Here is a 19,612-nt window from a genome sequence, read left to right as displayed (position 1 = left end):
GTCATGAGAGCGTTCGACGAGCAAGAAAGAGGTGATGGGTATGTGGGCCCGTGTCAAGTGGACATGTGTTGCTCATTTGGCGGGAAATGTATGCTGAGTTAGTATCACGTCGCCAATTAATCCCCGTTAGCAAAAGCCAAGCTCACATTTAACTGATCTCTCAATAAATTGATGGACGAAATTTTATTTTTCAATTTATATAATGAATCAGGTATATATTTGAAATATTTGAAAGTTCGTGGACCCCGTTGAAATAGCATATATAGTTATGTGTCTAAATTGAATTTATGCCTAAATATTATATCAAATTGTTATGATCAAATTAGTTCAAATCCATATTTAATTTGTTAGGTTAACGGACTATCGGATTCAGATAGTAATTATAGACTTATAGTATCAGATTGAATCTATATCTCATTACATTGGATTCAGATTAAAATTCAATCCATTTACAGGTCTAGTTCACACCAATAGACTCATAAGGCTGAGAGAGAAAGGAAGAGAGATAAGGGGAGCGACATGAAAAAAATATACATAGAAAGAGAGGGGGAGGAGGAACAAGGGACTGCCGGCTGGTGCAGATGGTGGGGAAAGGGAGGGGAGAGTGGTGGGCAGGTAGGTTGCAGATGGTGTGTCAAACAATGTGTTTAGGGTTTAATAATTTCAGCATATTTCATTAATCATATAAAAAAGGTATTTATACCTGTACAAGTGAGAGTCTAAATAGCAAATACATCTATTCCTATAATTACAAGAAAACCCATATAAACTAGGAATTTAACACTCCCCCTCAAGTTGGTGCATAAACATCACACATGCCCAACTTGATAAGTGAACAATCAAATATCCTACTCGACACAGCCTTGGTAAGAACATCAGCCAGCTGGTCTTCAGATTTCACAAAAGGGAAATCAACAATCTTAGCCTCTAATTTCTCCTTAATGAAATGACGATCAATTTCCACGTGTTTCGTACGATCGTGTTGAACTGGATTATGAGCAATCTCAATCGAAGATTTATTATCACAAAATAACTTCATAGCGACCTTGGGTTTATACCCCAAATCTATCAACAACCTCCTTAGCCACAGGAGCTCATAAATACCATTTGCCATACCTCGGTACTCCGCTTCGGCACTGGATCTAGACACCACCTGTTGTTTCTTACTTCGCCAAGTAACTAAATTACCACCAACAAAGGTGAAATACCCAGTTGTAGACCTTCTATCATCTGCTGATCCTGCCCAATCAGCATCTGTAAACCCAATAACATCCAAATGGTCATGTTTACTAAATAACAACCCTTTACCTGGTGCGGATTTCAGATACCTCAAGATACGTTCAACTCCATCCATATGTAATTTCCGTGGGTCATGCATGAACTGACTCACCACATTAACAGCATAGGCAATATCCGGTCGAGTGTGTGCTAGATAAATTAATCTCCCCACAAGTCTCTGATATCTTCCTCTGTCAGTCGGAGCAGAATTGTAGCTTTCAAACAACTTATGGTTCTGCTCAATAGGAGTTGCAGCAGGCTTACAAGCAAGCATACCTGTTTCTGTCAAGAGATCAAGGACATACTTTCTCTGGGACAAAAAAATTCCATGTGAAGATCTCGCTACTTCAATCCCAAGGAAATACTTCAGGTCACCTAATTCTTTCATCTCAAACTCAGAAGCCAGGTAAGTTTGTAGCGAGGCCATCTCCTCCTGATCATCTCCTGTCAAAACCATATCATCCACATATATAATGAGTACAGTACGCTTGTTACCTCTTCGTTTAATGAATAGTGTATGGTCTGAATTACTTTGTTTATAGCCTGCAGCTTTCATAGACTTGGAGAACCGTCCAAACCAGGCTCTAGGTGATTGCTTTAGGCCATACAATGCCTTTCTTAGCCTGCACATCATACCTGACTGTTCCAGTTCAGGAATTCCAGAAGGAGGATCCATATAGACCTCTTCTTCAAGGTCGCCATGCAAGAATGCATTCTTGACATCAAACTGAAGAAGAGGCCACTCCAGATTAGCAGCTAGAGACAACAACACCCTCACAGTATTCAACTTCGCTACTGGAGCAAATGTCTCCTGATAGTCAACTCCATAAGACTGAGTGTACCCTTGGCAACCAACCGAGCTTTATACCTCTCTATGGAACCATCAGCTCTATGTTTAACCGCATAGATCCATCTGCATCCCACAGGTTTCTTCCCTTTAGGTAACCGAACCAACTCCCAAGTCTTATTTTTCACCAATGCCTCCATTTCTTCTGCCATTGCCTTAGTCCATCTTGAATCTGCTAAAGCATCCTGCAAATTTCTTGGGACAGATGCAGAAGATAATTGATGCACAAATGACTTATATGACTCGGATAGCCTATGCGAAGACATATGACTATTTATAGAGTATTTGGCTTTGGCGTTAGGATCTGGTTCATAAGATGTAGGTGGAATACCTCGGGTTGACCTATGTGGAAGCTTATACCTAGAGGTATCAGGCTCAGACTCAGATTGGATACTCAAATCATCAGAAAAAGGAGGGGAAATAGGATGTACCTCATGAGACGCCTCTGGAGAAGATTGTATCAGTGGTGAAGTATGAGGACTGAGAGTTGTACTATCATCAAACAAACCTCCAAACACGGAAGAGTCAGAAAGATCACTGTCACACTGCACCGCCGAGTCTGTAGGTAAGCAAGATTGATCTACCAGAGGAGGTATTTCACCCACCGTACCCACTGAGCGCTCGATACTGCATTGCTCGTTCTTTTTGTCCTGTAACCTGAAACCATTGAAAAACTCCATATCTATGGCATTCGTCCCTTCACCAACGTTCTCCCCCTGAAGGGAAGGTGCGGAACACTCATAAAAAAATTGTTCCTCATGAAATGTAACATCCATAGAGACATGGAACCGACGAGACGGAGGATGATAGCACTTGTATCCTTTAGTAGCACGACCATAGCCAACAAAAACACATTTCAAAGCCCGGGGCTCCAATTTGGTACGTTGATGCCCATGTAAATGGACATACACAACGCAGCCAAACACTCGAGGTTCTAAATGCAAAATAGACGGAAGCTCACAAGAATCAGCAAGGACATCCAATGGGCGCCGAAAATCGAGAACACTAGATGGAGTGCGGTTAATTAAGTACACGGCTGAGCTAAGGGCATCGCCCCATAAGAAGGTCGGTACCCGACCGCCAATCAACAATGATCGAGCAATCTCTAGTAAGTGTCTATTCTTCCGTTCAGCCACCCCATTCTGTTGGGGAGAATAAGAACAAGATGTCTGATGGATAATGCCATGTAAACCAAAGTAATCTGTCAATCCTTTGTTAACATATTCGCCGCCATTATCCGAGCGGAGAATACGAATCGAATGATTGAACTGAGTTTTCACCATCTTATGGAACAATTGGAAGACTTCACATACATCACTTTTATTATGAAGAAAATAAATCCAGGTCATACGCGTGCAATCATCTATGAACGTGACAAACCATCGAACGCCATTACAAGTAGAAAGAGGGGCAGGTCCCCAAACATCAGAGTGAACCAAATCAAAAGGAATTCCACATTTATTATCATTAGAAGAAAACACTATTCGGTGACTCTTAGCCAACACACAAGTTTCACATTGGAAATCCTGGAAATTACAACCACGAAACAATGAAGGAAATAACCGCCTTAGATAATTAAACGAAGGATGACCCAACCGCTGATGCCAGAGCCAGATCTTCTTCTTATTCGCAACTAACTGAGCACCACTAACATGATGAGCCTGACTTACACCATCCAGACCCAAAGTATCACCATCCAGATAGTACAAGTCTCCATCTCTCCTACCACTGCCAATCCTCTCCTTGGTATGAACATCCTGAAAAATACAGTGAGTAGGAAAGAAAACAACAACACAACCACGAGATGCAGTTAGTTGACTAACAGACAATAAATTGCAATTTAAGGACGGAACAAACAAGGTATTAAACAAGGTAAGAGACGAAACAGACACAGTTCCAATGCCAAGGACTGGAGAAGACACACCATTGGCATTAGTAATGAATGGTTTAGGACTACTAGATGACAAGGATTGGAATGCATATCTATCACAAGTCATATGATCGGTGGCACCTGTGTCAATTATCCATGTATTTGGACAAGAATTAGCAGGAGTACGCAAAGCACAATAAGATATACCTGACTTAGCAGCAAAAATAGAAGTATTGACCAAATTTCCCTTAGGAGCCGGTTGGGTAGCCTTAAAAAGAGAGTCCCCTGGAGATGCCTTCATGCCTTTCGGATGCCATTCCGGATACCCATGAAGTTGAAAACACTTCTCGACCACATGGTTGGTACCATTACAATGAGTACATTTCCGAGTCTCATTCTTTCTAGTCCCGAACCGGTTACCACTTGAGGGTTTGGCCACCATGGCCATACTAGTATTATTAGGACCACCAAGCATGACATCCTGGCGATTAGCTTCAGCACACACTGTAGCATAAGCAGTACGAAGGTCAGGCAGAGGAGAGGTAGCAAGAATCCTTCCTCTAACACTATCCAAATGCGAATCAAGGCCAGCCAGAAAAACATATAGCCAATTAGCACTAACAATATCATTATACAACCCAATATCCCTTGAACATTCCATAGGACAAGGTTGAATTGCATCCACCTCCTGCCAAAGTTTTTGCAAAATACCATAATATTCTATAATAGTTCGACCATTTTGACGAGTGGAAATAACCTGACAATGAAGAGAATAAGCCTTGGAACCATCCTGACTCACGGAATACTGCCTCTTGAGAGCGTCCCATATCTCCTTGGCTGTCGCCATACGAATGAACAATGATCGCACATCCTTGGTCATTGCATCCAAGAGCCAAGACTTAACCATGCAATTTTCATCTTCCCAGGCCTCGAATTCAGGTGAATTATGATCCGTAGGCATCGGATGTGAACCTGAAACTAAACCCCAGCGCTTCCGGCCTCAGATCTTATTCTGTGCATTTAAAGCCCACTCACCATAGTTCGTGCCATCAAGCTTTTCTGGTGTGATCACTGAGTCATTAAACGTAACCGGAGGAAGTGTAGGAGGTGCACTCAATTCAGCCTTCTTGCCATCAGCCTTGGGAAAGTCGGCCATGATACCAAACAACCAATACCAAACAGAGCAACCAAGCAACCAAGCAACCAATACCAAACAGAGCAACCAAGCAACCAAGGTCACGGTGACAAACAGAGCAGACTAAGTGGCAGCAAGTTATCAACTGTCACTGCAATCGGAGGCGGCAAGGCAGCGAGCACAGACCAGCAAGCTAACGACGTCAGCAGCGGCTCGTCACGGTGACTGGTCGACGCGCAGGCAGGGAGGTCGGCGTTGCGTCACAGGCGTCGTCACTGGCAGAGATTGGCGAACGCAGGCAGCGTCACAGACAGGGAGGTCGGCGCGCAGGCAGCGTCTTGCGTCACTGGAGGACTCGGCGTCACAGGCAGGGAGGTCGGCGTTGCGTCACTGGTCGACGCGCAGGCAGCGTCACAGGCAGGGAGGTCGGCGTTGCGTCACTGGAGGACTCGGCGTCGTCTCTGGAAGAGATTGGCGCACAGTGCGTCGTCACTGGAGAAAGCCGTCGGGCGGTGTCGCGTCACCGGAAGGACTAGGCGTCACTGGAGGGAGTGATCGCCGTCACAGGTCGTCGGCACAGGCGGGCACGAGCAGAGGCAGCACAGTCTGCTTCCGGTGAAGAGAGATACACGATGGAGGGCACAGTAACTGGTTGAACAGATCCACAACCAGTACACTCACAAGCAGCGGAATAAGTCAACATAATAAGTCACGCAAGAGCAAAAAAATAATCCCATGCACACAGCAACAAGGATTTACACAGAGATTCTCACGCAAGGAACAATAAAAAACAGATCAAGATCAACCCTAACACACCACCAAAAACCTAAGTCTGACGAATAGGAGTTTGGGTGGCTCTGATACCATGTCAAACAATGTGTTTAGGGTTTAATAATTTCAGCATATTTCATTAATCATATAAAAAAGGTATTTATACCTGTACAAGTGAGGGTCTAAATAGCAAATACATCTATTCCTATAATTACAAGAAAACCCATATAAACTAGGAATTTAACATGGTGGAGACTGAAGAGAGGTTTGAGTGTGTCTTTTTTGTAATTATTTATTGTATTTTTAATTTTTTAAAATATCAAAATTTTAAAATAATATTTAATTAATTTTTAAACATACGTAGACTATATCAGCACCAAGGTGTTAAATTTCGAAATTTTCGGCAAAATTTCGCCGAAAATTTCGATTTTTTAGGGCATGGAAATTTTAACACTATATTACAAATATTTCGAAAAATTTCGCCGAAAAAATTTCGAAAATTTCCTGAAATTCTCGAAATTTCGGCGAAATTTTCGACTGAGACAGGAGGCAGCGACCAGTGGAAGAGACGGGAGAAAAAGGAGAGCCGGCCTTGTCGCCTGTCATCGCCGGGGAGAGGAGATCGGCGCGGAGAGAAGAGATTAGATGAGTTAGAGGGAGAGAGAAAGAAAAGATAACTGAAATAATGGAAATGGAGAGAGAAGATGGCCACTGGATGAAGACTTACGGGGAGAATGGCCACTGGAGGAAGACTTACAAAAGAGTAGCCACTGGATGAAGGCTTACAGGGAGAAAAGGAAGGAAATAGGAAAGGAAAAGGAAGAGCCTGATGAGTAATTGGGTACTGTGGACGGGCCACAAAGAAAGAGACCAAGAGAAAGAGAGTGACGAGATACTGACTACCAACACATCTCAGCCTTCTTACCAATTTGATTTAACAATACAGTCACGCAAACCAACGACTCTCAGTGCTCGGGGCCCCACCTATGTTTCTTTCATTCTTTTTACACTTACTTTATTTCCTCAACATAAAATGTGGCCATTTTAGGGAGTTGATATTTCCGGAAGGAGATGGGAAAAGAAGGAAAGAAAGAAAAAAGAAAGGAAAAAAAGGAAAAAAAGAAAAAAGAAAGGAAAAGAAAAAAAGAAAAGAAAAAAAGAAAAGAAAAGAAAAAAGAAAAAAAAAGAAAAGGAGAGAAAAAAAAAAAAAAGATTTAGGATTGATTGGGGTTTAGGGCCTTTTGGCAATTGGAAAGAAAAAAAAATGTTTGGAGTTTCGTTTGGCCGTTTTGGGGTTTTGTTTAGTTGTTTTTAAATCTAATATATTTTTATATAAAAAAATAATTTAAAATATCCTAAAAGGCCTAAACTCTAATATCATATATTATATTCTAAACAATATAGAGTATACATTATAAAATATATAGGGTTTAGTGTATAAATTATAGAGTATAAAATTAGGCTATATAGAGTTTAATATTAGGATTTAGTGTATAGATTATAAAGTATAAAGAATATACTAATTTCATTTATTCATTATACTAATTTTATTTAACAGTATTTGCCTTCAGCGCACATTATATTCATCTTATATCACATGAAACTTACTATATAATTTGGTTTCTTCAATGTTTTTTATGAATATAGTAGATAATATGTTAAATAAACATATGGTACAGTTTCATTCAAAATTTCCGTAGTTTGATAGCAATTTCCGTCATTTCTGTCTAATTTCTGTCGAAATTTAAAAATTTTCGAAATTTCCTCGAAATCCGAAATTTTATTCCTTGATCAGCACTTCTAACGATGAATATTAATAGACTTAATAAAATCAGATTATGTGCAACACATGATATAACATTAAGTAATGAGACAGAACAAACATTAAGGGATTATGTGAAAATTCGAAATACTTGACAAACCAAATAATAAGCCTTCCTTGATTCTGAAAAAAAAAAAAAAAAAAAAAAAAAGAGGATGAAATATGATTTAAAACATGCAAATGTTTTCAGGCTAAAAAAGACAATTCTATTTACTTTTCACACCAAATTTTGAAACTCAAATATATAAATTGACTCTTAACCCTACACCATTCAATACTGAATTTTGCCCAACTAATAATTTCTGGGTCAACTTCAAGCAGAAATAAAGACCAATAATGCCAGCCAAAAAAGGGAAAATATAAACTCTAAAACCCAAAACACAACAATAACAAACAGTGCGCGAAGGCTTGAACAGCTATACCACATTCTCCCTAAATTCTATACAAATCCAAAATCAATCCTCAGCCAGGACAAAACCCTTAGCCAAACACACACTATATGTATCCTCCCCAGAACAAACGTTTTAACACATCAACCTTGACTCCATATCCCGTCAGCAATCTTGGGCAGCATCCACATCCCAGTCATCTTCATCGATCAACTTGTACTCACTGAAGTGGTTTACCCTGAACTTCCACTCTCCTTTGATGGGGTCATACGAGACAAACTCGGCACCTTGATCCTCCGCCTTTCTCTTCAGCATCTCCTTGTATTTATCAACTTTTGGCCCTTCTGTAAACTGAATCCCTGTCCTTTTGTCAAAGCATTTAATGTTGAGAAGTGTTACCTCAGCAGGTTTATTGAGGCCTTGACCAACAGGAGGTTTCTTGCTGTCATCCATGTATACAATCACCTCCCGATTGTTGAACTGCACAAGAGACTCAAGATCAAGGCGTCGTACATCTGTCTCACCCAAGAACTTAATGCTACCATAACCAAGTCGTCCAACCACGAAGTCCTTGACATGACGGCAGAACCCTGGGTGTGCCCTTTCCTTCGCTGCCAGTTCTTGGATCCGAGGCTCTGTGTAGTAGTCAGAGTGTCGGAGCTTTGGCATTAGCGCCTCAATGTCAGCGCCATGCTCATAAACAATAGCAGCCTCACCGGCTCTGTGTCCACTTAGTGTCATATATGAATCCCCTTTCTGAGCAGAATGATCATCATGGACTCCATTTGGTTTCAGGTTGAATTTGACATGATTCACACGCTCTTTGACAACACCATCTTCTCGTGGAGTTTCTGAAACAACAGAAGTTAAAATGAGTCTGTCCAAAACCACAAAAACAATTCAACGATATACATTAGGGCTCTTTGTCAGATCAGTATTACAGCTCATGACTTTAAAAGACAACCACAAAAAAAACAAGTCACTTGTGCAATGTGAATTACTAATTAAATACTAGCTATATTAAATGACGTAACAATTAAGTCATAAAAACATATACTCACTATCTTTATCTTCAGAATTGGAGCCACCCAATGCTTCTCCCGAAATTTTTCCTGTATCAACATTGTGTTCAGAAGAGTCAGCAATGTGCAACATGACAAAATATACTCAAACAAAAAAAATCCAACAAAATTTTCATAGCTCTCATCTTTCATACATAATAATGATTTAGTGTGGTCCTAATATCATAAGAACAATAAGGACACTAATTTAGACAAGAACTTATGGAAGAAAATACACTAATGGATGGAAAAATATAGGCAAAAAGACTCGAAATAGTAGCATTACATACTCATTATGTATGCCCAACCCAAAATCGAACTCATTATTACAGCCATTTCTCAAGTCAATCATGAAGAGGTTGATGCTGACCCTCATTGATAACCTTTTAATACACCTCAAATGACAATGGCACAAGTAACAGAATTTACCGTTCTCATGCACTGCAGTAGAATTATCCTTTAATGGAGATGCTTTCTCAGCACTAGCTCTTAGAGGCCACTGTTCTTTGGGACGAATGACAAGTGCTCTTGGGTTTTCCCTGGGAAGGAAAAGAGCATCTGCCTTGGGTGTGCTGGCTGTTTCTTCATCATCACTAAAAAAGGGGACCTGCAAAACAAAAAAGTCAAAAAAGGTGTATGTATAAAGTTCAATGCAGCTTGGATAGGAAGCATAAAACAGATTAACTGTTCACTAGAAGCATCATCGTCACCTTTGGACCATCATTCTTAGGATTATACTTCCTTGCAGGCAACCTGATCCGCCTTTGTGCCAGGTGCCGAGAAGTCAATAGGGATGATATTCTAACAGGTGCGGGTTTGTCTACAACCTGCCAGAAAAACAAAGTGAACGTCATATTTACAATCATTCCATTTTCCTTCACAGGAGGTTTTAAGGCAATCATATTACAGGCATGCTTGAAATTCCATATTGAATTGATGGTGCAGTGCCACCACGACCAATTGACATCTGAGGCATTGCAGGGAGCGTTCCAAATGGATTTGTAGCAGGTACTGGTTGTGCAGCAGCAGAGCTTTGAGTAGCAGACCTGTAAAAGACAACAAAACATCATTTTTTTTTCCAGTCCAAATGTTTATTGGAAAATTCCAAATGGAAAAATATACAGAAGATAACTCAATATATCTTAACCCATGGACTTAAACCTATGTAGCATAAAGTAAGATACCCACCTATGTAACATAGAGTAAAGATGCCCAAAGAGCAGGTACCAAACTAGATAGAGCTACATAAGCAATGTGGTGGACAATCCTCGACCGTTTAAATAGGTTTGATAAAAGATAAAAGAGACTAAGATAAGAACATTTTGTCATAGAAAAAAAGTCAACATTTGGAATCTGTACCAACCTAATTAGTAAGAACTCTAAAGATAAGATTGTTTATCATCAAGTAAAAATAAAATCTGAAATTTGCACCCTCCCAAACAAATAAAATAAAAATCCTTTTCGTGATGGACAGGAATGAATGAAGAAATACTTAAAGACATTCCACATCTAATGAGATTTGCTTCATCCCAAAAATTTCTGCAACTTTTTAATCTATGTAAGATGAAATAAGAGGATATACCACTTTCAAATTTAGATCCAAAAATAACACTAGTAAACATAATATTTACACATGCACACAGAAGTAATAACTACAAGAGATACGTGTCATATGACATACAACTGCCCAAAGTTGTTCTGACCAAGAATGCCCGCCGAACCACTTAAGCCACCTGTATTGCCTACAAAGGCCAAGGAGCCCAATTAATACCATCAACTGAAAATAAAGCTCAATGACTACATCCACTGAAGAAATATAAACATACTAAAAATATAAGTTACCTGGCTGTGGTTGATTGAAACTATTGAATCCAAAAGTATTAGTCTGAACAGGCTGAGATGCCTGGAAAGGTGTAGAAAAAGAAGGCTACACAAGAAAGGAAAATAAGGAAAAAGGTTAACCTAAATCATCAATACACAAGCTTAACCAAGTATCAGTATCAGTGAAATGAATTAGATAACATGAAAAGACACAAGAGCAAATTTTACAAACCACATCGAAGAATCAAACTATAGCAAGAATCAAGTTTTACAAACCACATCGAAGAATTGGAAATGCAACAAGGCAATAAACCAGTCATATGCCACATTAATGAATCGTTTCAAGGCAATACAACCGGTCAGATACCACATTAATGAATTGTCAGGTTGCCACAGCTAGAACTGCACCACCCCTATGGAAGTGAAGGTAGTTACCACCTAGGTGACCCTATGGGTCACCGAATTATGGTCTTTTTAAACGCAAGAGTATATAATTCACAACATGATTAGTCACAGTGCCCTACCACTAGACCATATGATTGCCTCTAGAAATACTAAACAAGCTGCACCAAAACCCTGTCAAACCTATCAAAGCAAGCTTAGGGCAAGCTAGCAGTGGGGATGGAATATATGCAACCTTAACACATAGTTTAAGGCATCAATTACATAATTTTTATGTTTAATTCTAGTAACAAAAAGTTTTTTTTTTTTTAACTCTTTGGGTTGGGGGGGAAGAGGTTAAAACAACTTCAACAATTAACAGAGAAAATAAAAGGATACTTACACCTTGTTGACTAAAACCTAATGGGTTGCTTGTAGTACTAACTGCTGAAGAGCTCCCCAGACCAAACCCAGTGGAAGGAGTATTGAATATATTAGTTTGACCAAAGGGCGTCGTATTCTGTCCAAAGGAAGCGGTACTTAGTCCAAAAGTACCACCTGTCTGTGCAATTGAAGGTGAGGAATTGAATAGGCCAGAATTAAATGTGGAAGCTGATATTGGAGCTGGAGCAGAAAATGAAAATGTAGATGCGGCTGATGAACTAAAAAGAGACGGAGACGAAGTTTGTCCAAAGACTGAAGGGGATGAAGATGAAGTTGTAAAAGGATTGGATGAAGTAGAAAGACCAAAATTTGATGAAGTGAATGGTGAAGACGATGCTCCAGCTCCAAAGCCTGTAGAACTAAAGGGTTGAGTTTTTGGAGCAAATATACTAGATGAAGTTGAGGTATTAAAAAGACTTGGACTTGTTTGAGAAAATGATGGTGCAGGATTCAAAGGGTTTGGCTGACTGGTAGACATGCCAAAACCACTCCCACCAGCAGGAGCCGGTCCACCTGAAAGTTAAGATTATAATATATATATATATATATAAAGAACTTAGTCAATGTCATCAACGCGAAGAAGTGTGGCAAAACTTTCAAGTTTATGAAAAATTTTAACTAAAACACTACCTTTGTCCCCCAATTGATAATCCTCCCATCTCAGTTCTTCGTGACTTTTATCTTTATAAACAGGCATAGCTGATATTGACTCCAATTTCCCAACTTGATTAGTCCCACTACCTGTGCCATCCGGTTCAGGTGTTGCTGTGTAAGCAGCCACTCGACTTCCCCCACGCTGGCCCCCAAAAGTTGACTGCCCAAATGCAGTGTTCCCAAATGAAGGTGTTGTTGGCTGAGCTCCTGCATCAAAAAAATTATAAGAATATCATACAGCTACAATGAAACAAAATACAATTAGATACATCTAAAATACTCACCAAATGGAGAACTCTGCGCTCCAAAAGGAGGTGAAGCACCAAATTGGCTGCTACCAAATGCAGAATTTGACTGGCCAAAAGCAGGGGCACTTGAAGAGCCAAAACCAGGACCACTTGAAGCACCAAAAGCAGGATTGCTTGAAGTACCAAAAGTGGAGCTAGAAGAACCAAAAGACGGGGTGCTTGAAGCCCCAAATGCTCCCCCAGATCCAAACAAGGGGGAGCTTGACACCCCAAATGCAGCTCCTGTGGTTCCAAATGTAGGACTTGTTGTTGAACCAAAGGCCGGAGTACTAGCAGCCCCAAAGGCCGGGGTGCTTGTAGCACCAAAAGCTGGGGTACTTGTAGCACCAAAGGCAGGGGTGCTACTTGAACCAAACGCTGGGGTGCTATTAGTGCCAAAAGCAGACTGGCTTGATCCACCGAATGGTGTGGAGGAACCAAAAACACTGCTCCCAAATGCTGGCTGTGATGGTTGCGCCGTACTTCCAAAAGGACTTGTTTGAGCAGGACTGGACCCAAATGCTCCAAAAACAGGCTTCTGACCAAAAACAGACGAACCTGTTGAGAGAGAGAGAGAGAGAGAGAGAGTCATCAGTTATAAGAAGTTATCCAAATTACAAAGTAATTACTGCAGAGAAAACAAAATAAGCAAAGAATGGGTTTTCCCAGGAAAAGCTCAATATAAACCAAGGACATTAGAAATGATGACATTTTAAATGATTTCAAATAACCATATTTTACAACAATTATATCAAAATGCATCAGATAAAGGATGGTGAAGGAGCAAAAGTAGGGAAATTCTAAATAATCCATCAGCTTACCACCAAACGATGAGCCAAAAGCAGGAGTCGAAGAGGCTCCAAAAGCAGACATTGTATTTCCAAAAGCTGGTGAGGACGAAGCCCCGAAGGTTGTGGAGGAAGGAAAGGGTGAAGAGGATTGGGATGCACCAAATACACCAGTTGAAGTGCCCCCAAAAATGGAACTTCCTGTTTGTGCACCAAATGGGGTTGTGCTCCCAAAGGGCTTGGGAGCAAAAGGGTTGGTAGTTGTGTTGCTCGTCTGCCCAAAGACTGATTGGGACGCAAATGGGCTGCTAGAAGACTGCCCAAAAGCTGCCAAACAATACTCCACAAATTAAATTATTTTTCAAACAAAAAGAATTACCAAGCACAAATATTTCTCAAAGAATAAAAACGGCATAAACAGAACACCATTTGAAAATAATTATAGCCCACAGACAAACTGCTAGTAAATGCATCATGTTCATCTTACAAAAAAAAAAAAAATAACAAATAAAATGTGTATGACCAGTTACAACCTCTATATGCATCTTCAAAACTGATTAATCCTTATCATCTTAAAATCACCACCAAGTTCATGGACCAAAAAGAGAGTTCAAAAAAGAAAATAAAAGACCTTAAAGAACTGACACCAACAATGTAATCGGAAGCTGGAAGAAATACAAAACAACTGCCTGGAAACAAAGAAAACTGCAATGGGGTGAAAACGTATAAGAAAAAAAGTTTTGACCATTACACAAGTGCATAGAGGCAGATAAGAAAAATGCATTCACCATTGTCATTGTTTGAGAAAAAAAAAAAAAAAATTGGAGAACACATCATCAGAAGAAATGAATGATATATGATTAAAAAAAAGAACAGAGGAAACAATTATTCATATCTGGAATGAATTGAAAATTATTGAATGAAGTTAAGATAAGGCAGCAAAATCTGAGTCTAAGGATCATGTAAAACATAGAGATAAGAAAGCTTACGGTTAGAAGAGCCAAACATCTTCTCTTACGATTCTGTATCTCAAAATCAGTGATGGCTTGTCGATCTCAAGCTGAAACACAAAATAGAACACAAATTTTCATACAAACTGAGATTAAACAAAAGCGACGAGAATCAAAAAAATTCAACACTCATGACGAAGTCACAAAGATAAATTATTAGCGCATTAATGCGAGCAAAACACAAGTAGCAACGCACATAATGAATCACTAAACACAACAGGTTCAATATTGTGAAAAAAAAAAAAAATCGCTAAAATAGAAGCTGAATTAAACAGAACTAGGGTTTTGCGATACCTCACAGTGGCGACGGAGATGGAGAAAGAGAGAAATGCGAAGAAGATAGCGATCTGAGCTCCGAGTGGGTTTGAGATCGCATATGGAATTGGAAAGCGAGAGAGGGAGAGGGAAGGGTTTGCAGCAACTAGAATGAGAGAAAAGGCAACCTCCCAAGTCCAGCTGGTAATGACAGAATTGGAGATGCCCGAAATGTTTTATGAGAGACTGGGGGCGAGTGACGGCCGCGTTGCTTTAAAACTAAGCACGGAGCAGTTAGCGTTAGAAGTAAGTCCGTCAAATTATATATCGCGTCAGACAAAATAAAAATAAGGGATGAGTTTAATATAGACACTTAATTATATATACCACTTTAATTAAATTTATGAATAAAAAAATATTTCAAATATATATTAAAACAGTAGTGTTATATATACCACATTTTTATACCATAATTTTATACCACCTTATGTGGCAACTTACATGGCATTCATACATTGGATACTAAAAAATAAAAATAAAAACCTAAAAAAGAAAAGAAAAACTTTGTCCAATAAAGTAATAACACGTCAGATGGTATAAAAATGTGGTATAAGAATGTGGTAAGTATAGCATTATTCATATTAAAATTAAGATCTAATAAAATGACTATCTGTCAGTTAAGTGCATACGTGACTTTACTAACTAGACTTTTTTAATAATGTGGATGTTAAATTTTTTTCACGTGTACAAAAAAATAATTAAAAATTACAAAACATGTAAAAAATTTTCCACGTGACTATCTCTCTCCCTAACTCCCTCACTCTCTCTGCAACTCACTCCTCCACAGCCTGCGCTGGCGCTCATCACCGTTGACCCTAGGGACATTAAGACCGGCCACCACCCCAGTCAGCTTCCCCCTCATTGTTCTGAGCAAGAAGGTGGTCTTGGATCATTCATCGAACTATTGAGCACGGCCAATTGACGCCCAGAATCCGCTGTGGCTCCTGCGACTTTTCCGACCAATTCCTGTCGCACGGGCTGCGGTCAACAAAAGACACGTAGGCACTTAACTGACGGACACCCATTTTTCATTTATTTTTCAAGTTAAATCTTAGCTCGAGTATACATTTGAAATATTTTTTTATTCATGAACTCGGTTGAAATAACCTATATAGTTAAGTGTCTATATTGAATTTTTGCCTAAAAATAAATATAGTTTTTTTTTTGCCAAAGTACAAATGGTTTTTCCTCGTCGACTAGTCAGTTACAGTTTTGACTTTATGCATTGCTATTTATCTTTACAATGAAAGTTTTTTTTTTTCTAAGAGTATAATGAGAGTCAAAATCCCAAATCAAATACTAAAGTGCTCAAATTTGATTCGAATAATATTTATCGAGTATGGTTGAAAGTTTCAAACTCTAATGAAGCTCAAGAGTTATGTTTAAACTCGACTTGTATGCTCTTATGTTCAAATTCAAGCTTTGATTCGACTCAACTCGTTCGTGGAATACTCGAATTTAAGCTTGACTTGGCTCAATTAGTTTCTACAATGATCTTGAGCTTCAATTTTGGCTTTGGTTAATATAACTAATCTACATGCTTTATTCGGTTCATTCATACATGAGAGAGTGTTTTAGAGGATGTAATATCTTACAACCGTATGTCTAAACAATATAGAATTTTAAACCTTTCTATGTATTGTCAATTTATTTTTGAGTGGAATGTTCTAATTATATCCATGTCCAAAATAAGAGGATTCTATTTCTATCATTTTTACTAGTAGATACGAGGCTTAACTAGGAAAAGATGTCTCGTTCTATTGTATAAACTTAGCTACTTAATCAAATGAAGCAAATTACAAAGAGTCCTTCTTTAAGATGTAGGAGCGTTATAGAATGTTAGTGGGCATTGGAACGCTTAACACTCATCATTTTTTGAGTTGCCCATTACGATAATAAAAAACTGTTCTTTCTTCCACATACTTTCGATGCTTCATGATTTTTCCTTCTTTAGTATTGATCTCATAAAACTCAAAATTTAAGGTTGGAAAAATAACACAAGACCCTTGAGTTCGCCCAAGTGGTGAAATAGGGTTATTTCATAACTGATAATCCTCCCATCTCAATTCCTCGTGACTTTTATCTTTATAAATTTTCATCCCAGAAATCGACTCCAACTTCCTAACTGTTGCACTACCCCCATTATCGATACTGTTTGGTTGGAGTACTAGTATCGGTGTGTAGGCGCGCAGCTGAAATGTTGACAGCCCAAATGTTATTGTTGGTTGATCCCCTGCATCACAATATATTAATAAGAATACAACAAAGCTACAAATGAACCAAATTACAAAGTTCTGTATTCTTTAAGATGCGGGAACATTGTAGAATGTGAGTGGGCGTTGGAACGTGTTGATGCAAATTCTCGTAAGGTAGATGCAACAACTTAGGAAAGCTGATCTGGCTGATCAGATGTTTTGCTGGATGGTGAAGTGGATGCTGATTGGGATCTTCCTGCAAGAGAAACAAGATCAAGGGAGATGGACCGGTGTGGTACCAGCCAAACACGCTCCGATGATGAAGTCAGTGATGGTGTTTGATGGTGGATGAGGAAGAACAAAGGAAGAACTTGGGAGAATGGGAAGAACAAGGCAAATGTTCTGGGTTATTCTCAGCAAGTTGGGTATGCTCTTGGGAGAGTAGGAATTTTTGTGTAAGTGTTTTGTAGGTAGATTTGTAGATACCTCATTTTGTGCATATATGGTGCTTTATATAGGCAAAGGAAGACTTAATGAATAAGTTACCTGCATGTGAATGGGTGGTTGCCAGAGACCCACGCATCTGGCCAGACCTGGTTGCATGTTCAGCTGCTTACTTCCTCAGCATTCAATGTTGCATTGAATGCTCCATTAAATGCAAGGTTGGAAGGTTCAGGCAAACTGCCCCCAGTAGTCATGAATGCAGACTGGATATTCCATCTGTCAGAAGATTGTGTCAGATACATTTAAGTGTGGCGGTTCGTCCCAGCGTGATCTTCCCGGGAATGGCGGCGGAGAGCCGAGCCGAACCGAACATCTAACCTTATGCGTGTGCATGAAGTCTATGTGTGATCGGATCGGGAATGGGATCCCGGACCGAGCCGAACATAGAGACAGGGGTTCCTCCGAGCTCTAACTGGCTGACGTCAGAACTCGAAAGGAGGTCACTTCGGTGCCGAGCCGAGCCGAACCAGGATGACCGTGGAAAGATGGACACTCAATCCTTTGGAAGATCATTGGTTCGGCTCGGACCGAACATGGAGGACCTGGCATGGAGATCCGGTCCGAGCTAGCGGAGGCAGTGCTAAGTGGCGATGACGTGGAGGTCAAAGTTTGACCACCGAGAGTCAACTCCGAGGTGGATATTGACCAGCTACGTGTCGAGCTGTGATTGGCTGTTCGGATCGATGTGGATTTTCCCACAAACAGGAGTCCCCCAGCTTCCGATCCGAGCGGGCAGTGGTGGATTGGAAGTTGAAGTGCAAGGACAATTCCAAAGATAGCATGTTACTTGATCCGAGCCGATCCCCACAGGCCCATGTTCCCGAAGACCCGAACACATGATGACTTGTGATTGGCCAAAATATCTCAGGGACAGGTGAAGGGACGTTTGATTTCTGCATGGGGGAACGTAAGGGTCACCTCGTTATGGGTATTTTTGAATGCTTGACAGGTGTCAAGATCTGGCACATGAAGCGCCAGAAATGAAGGGTTGAGATCGGTTTGCATGGGGGTATAAAAGTGGTGGTTTCTCTCTCTTCCCTCACTTTCATCTTCAGACCTTCTCTCTCTTCTGCGAAAACTCTCTCTCTCTCTCACCGCAAATCTCTTTCTCTCACCACCGTCTCTGAAGTTGTCCGATCTCGAGTCCGACCACGTACGGCGGTAGGCGAGGTGGTTCCGAGGGTGTTTAGGGCGGAAACTTTGGGCGGAGGAAAACCAGTAAGTGATTCTCCTCCTTTCTGAGTTTTTTGCATTTCGGGTTTTCTGGGTGTGTGTTCTTGGTGTTCTTGAAAAAGGGCATCTTTTGATCCAAAAAGCAAGAGAGAGAAAAAGAGAAACTGTTTAGTAATGTCTGGATCCGACTCGAGTGATCGGCTCGGCTCTGGAGAGGCGTTTGAAGGAGATAGTGAGGCAGATCTGAGCCGAAGCCCACCCGCGGACGAGGCCGAACCGAGCCGAAGCCCACCTGCGGGTGAGGCGAGTTGGGACGGGTTGTCCGAAGAGTTGGACGAGGCCGGCTCGGCATTGAATCGCAACCCAGATGGTGAGCGCCGAGCCCGAGGGGATCAGGAAAACCCCGAGATATTGAGTTCCGACTGGGAACAAGGCACGGCCGAAAGAGGTGACGAAGAACCTCTCGACGTCGAGCCGATCGCCACTATCCCGAGCAGACTCACTTCAGGCTCGGATGAAAGGGATAGGGGTCACGAGGCGTCGACCTCGGCTCAGGGAGTGACGGGGAGTCCGATCGACCCGGACTTCTACGAGGAACTGGCGTGGAAGGCCGATCAGATCCCCAACGAGATGACCGAGTACCATCTCAGGGACTTGAGGAATAGATACTCGGTTCCCGACTCCGTGTTGATGAGGTTGCCGACCGAGGGGGAGAAGCCGAGCCGACCCCCAATAGGATGGGTGACCATGTACCCAGAGATGTTTGAGAACGGGGTTCGGCTTCCCCTGCACGCCTTTCTGCAGGATTGGCTCGCGACGATCGGCGCGGCGCCGCACCAACTGAATCCAAATGTATACAGGATCATC

At 40.8% G+C, this 19,612-nt stretch overlaps 1 protein-coding gene across 1 annotated transcript; it reads right to left on the bottom strand.

The window, feature by feature from the left end:
* Window positions 1-7,931: 7,931 nt before the first annotated feature.
* On the bottom strand, window positions 7,932-15,067 carry LOC147274407 (Nucleoporin autopeptidase). Its single transcript, XM_086256998.1, has 13 exons — window positions 14,853-15,067; window positions 14,538-14,608; window positions 13,582-13,875; window positions 12,758-13,318; window positions 12,450-12,680; window positions 11,779-12,332; window positions 11,016-11,100; window positions 10,855-10,915; window positions 10,081-10,219; window positions 9,884-10,000; window positions 9,603-9,780; window positions 9,174-9,224; window positions 7,932-8,963 (listed from the first exon to the last, which is right to left on the bottom strand). Exons 2-13 carry the CDS (start codon window positions 14,554-14,556, stop codon window positions 8,278-8,280), a joined length of 2,976 nt encoding a protein of 991 aa, XP_086113124.1. The 5' UTR covers window positions 14,557-14,608; window positions 14,853-15,067; the 3' UTR covers window positions 7,932-8,277.
* Between the last annotated feature and the right edge of the window lie 4,545 nt (window positions 15,068-19,612).

Source organism: Dryas octopetala, chromosome 9, assembly GCF_963921425.1.
Source record: "Dryas octopetala chromosome 9, drDryOcto1.1, whole genome shotgun sequence".
In the NCBI taxonomy this organism is placed as follows: domain Eukaryota; kingdom Viridiplantae; phylum Streptophyta; class Magnoliopsida; order Rosales; family Rosaceae; genus Dryas; species Dryas octopetala.
This window is presented reverse-complemented; position numbering and strand designations above follow the sequence as displayed.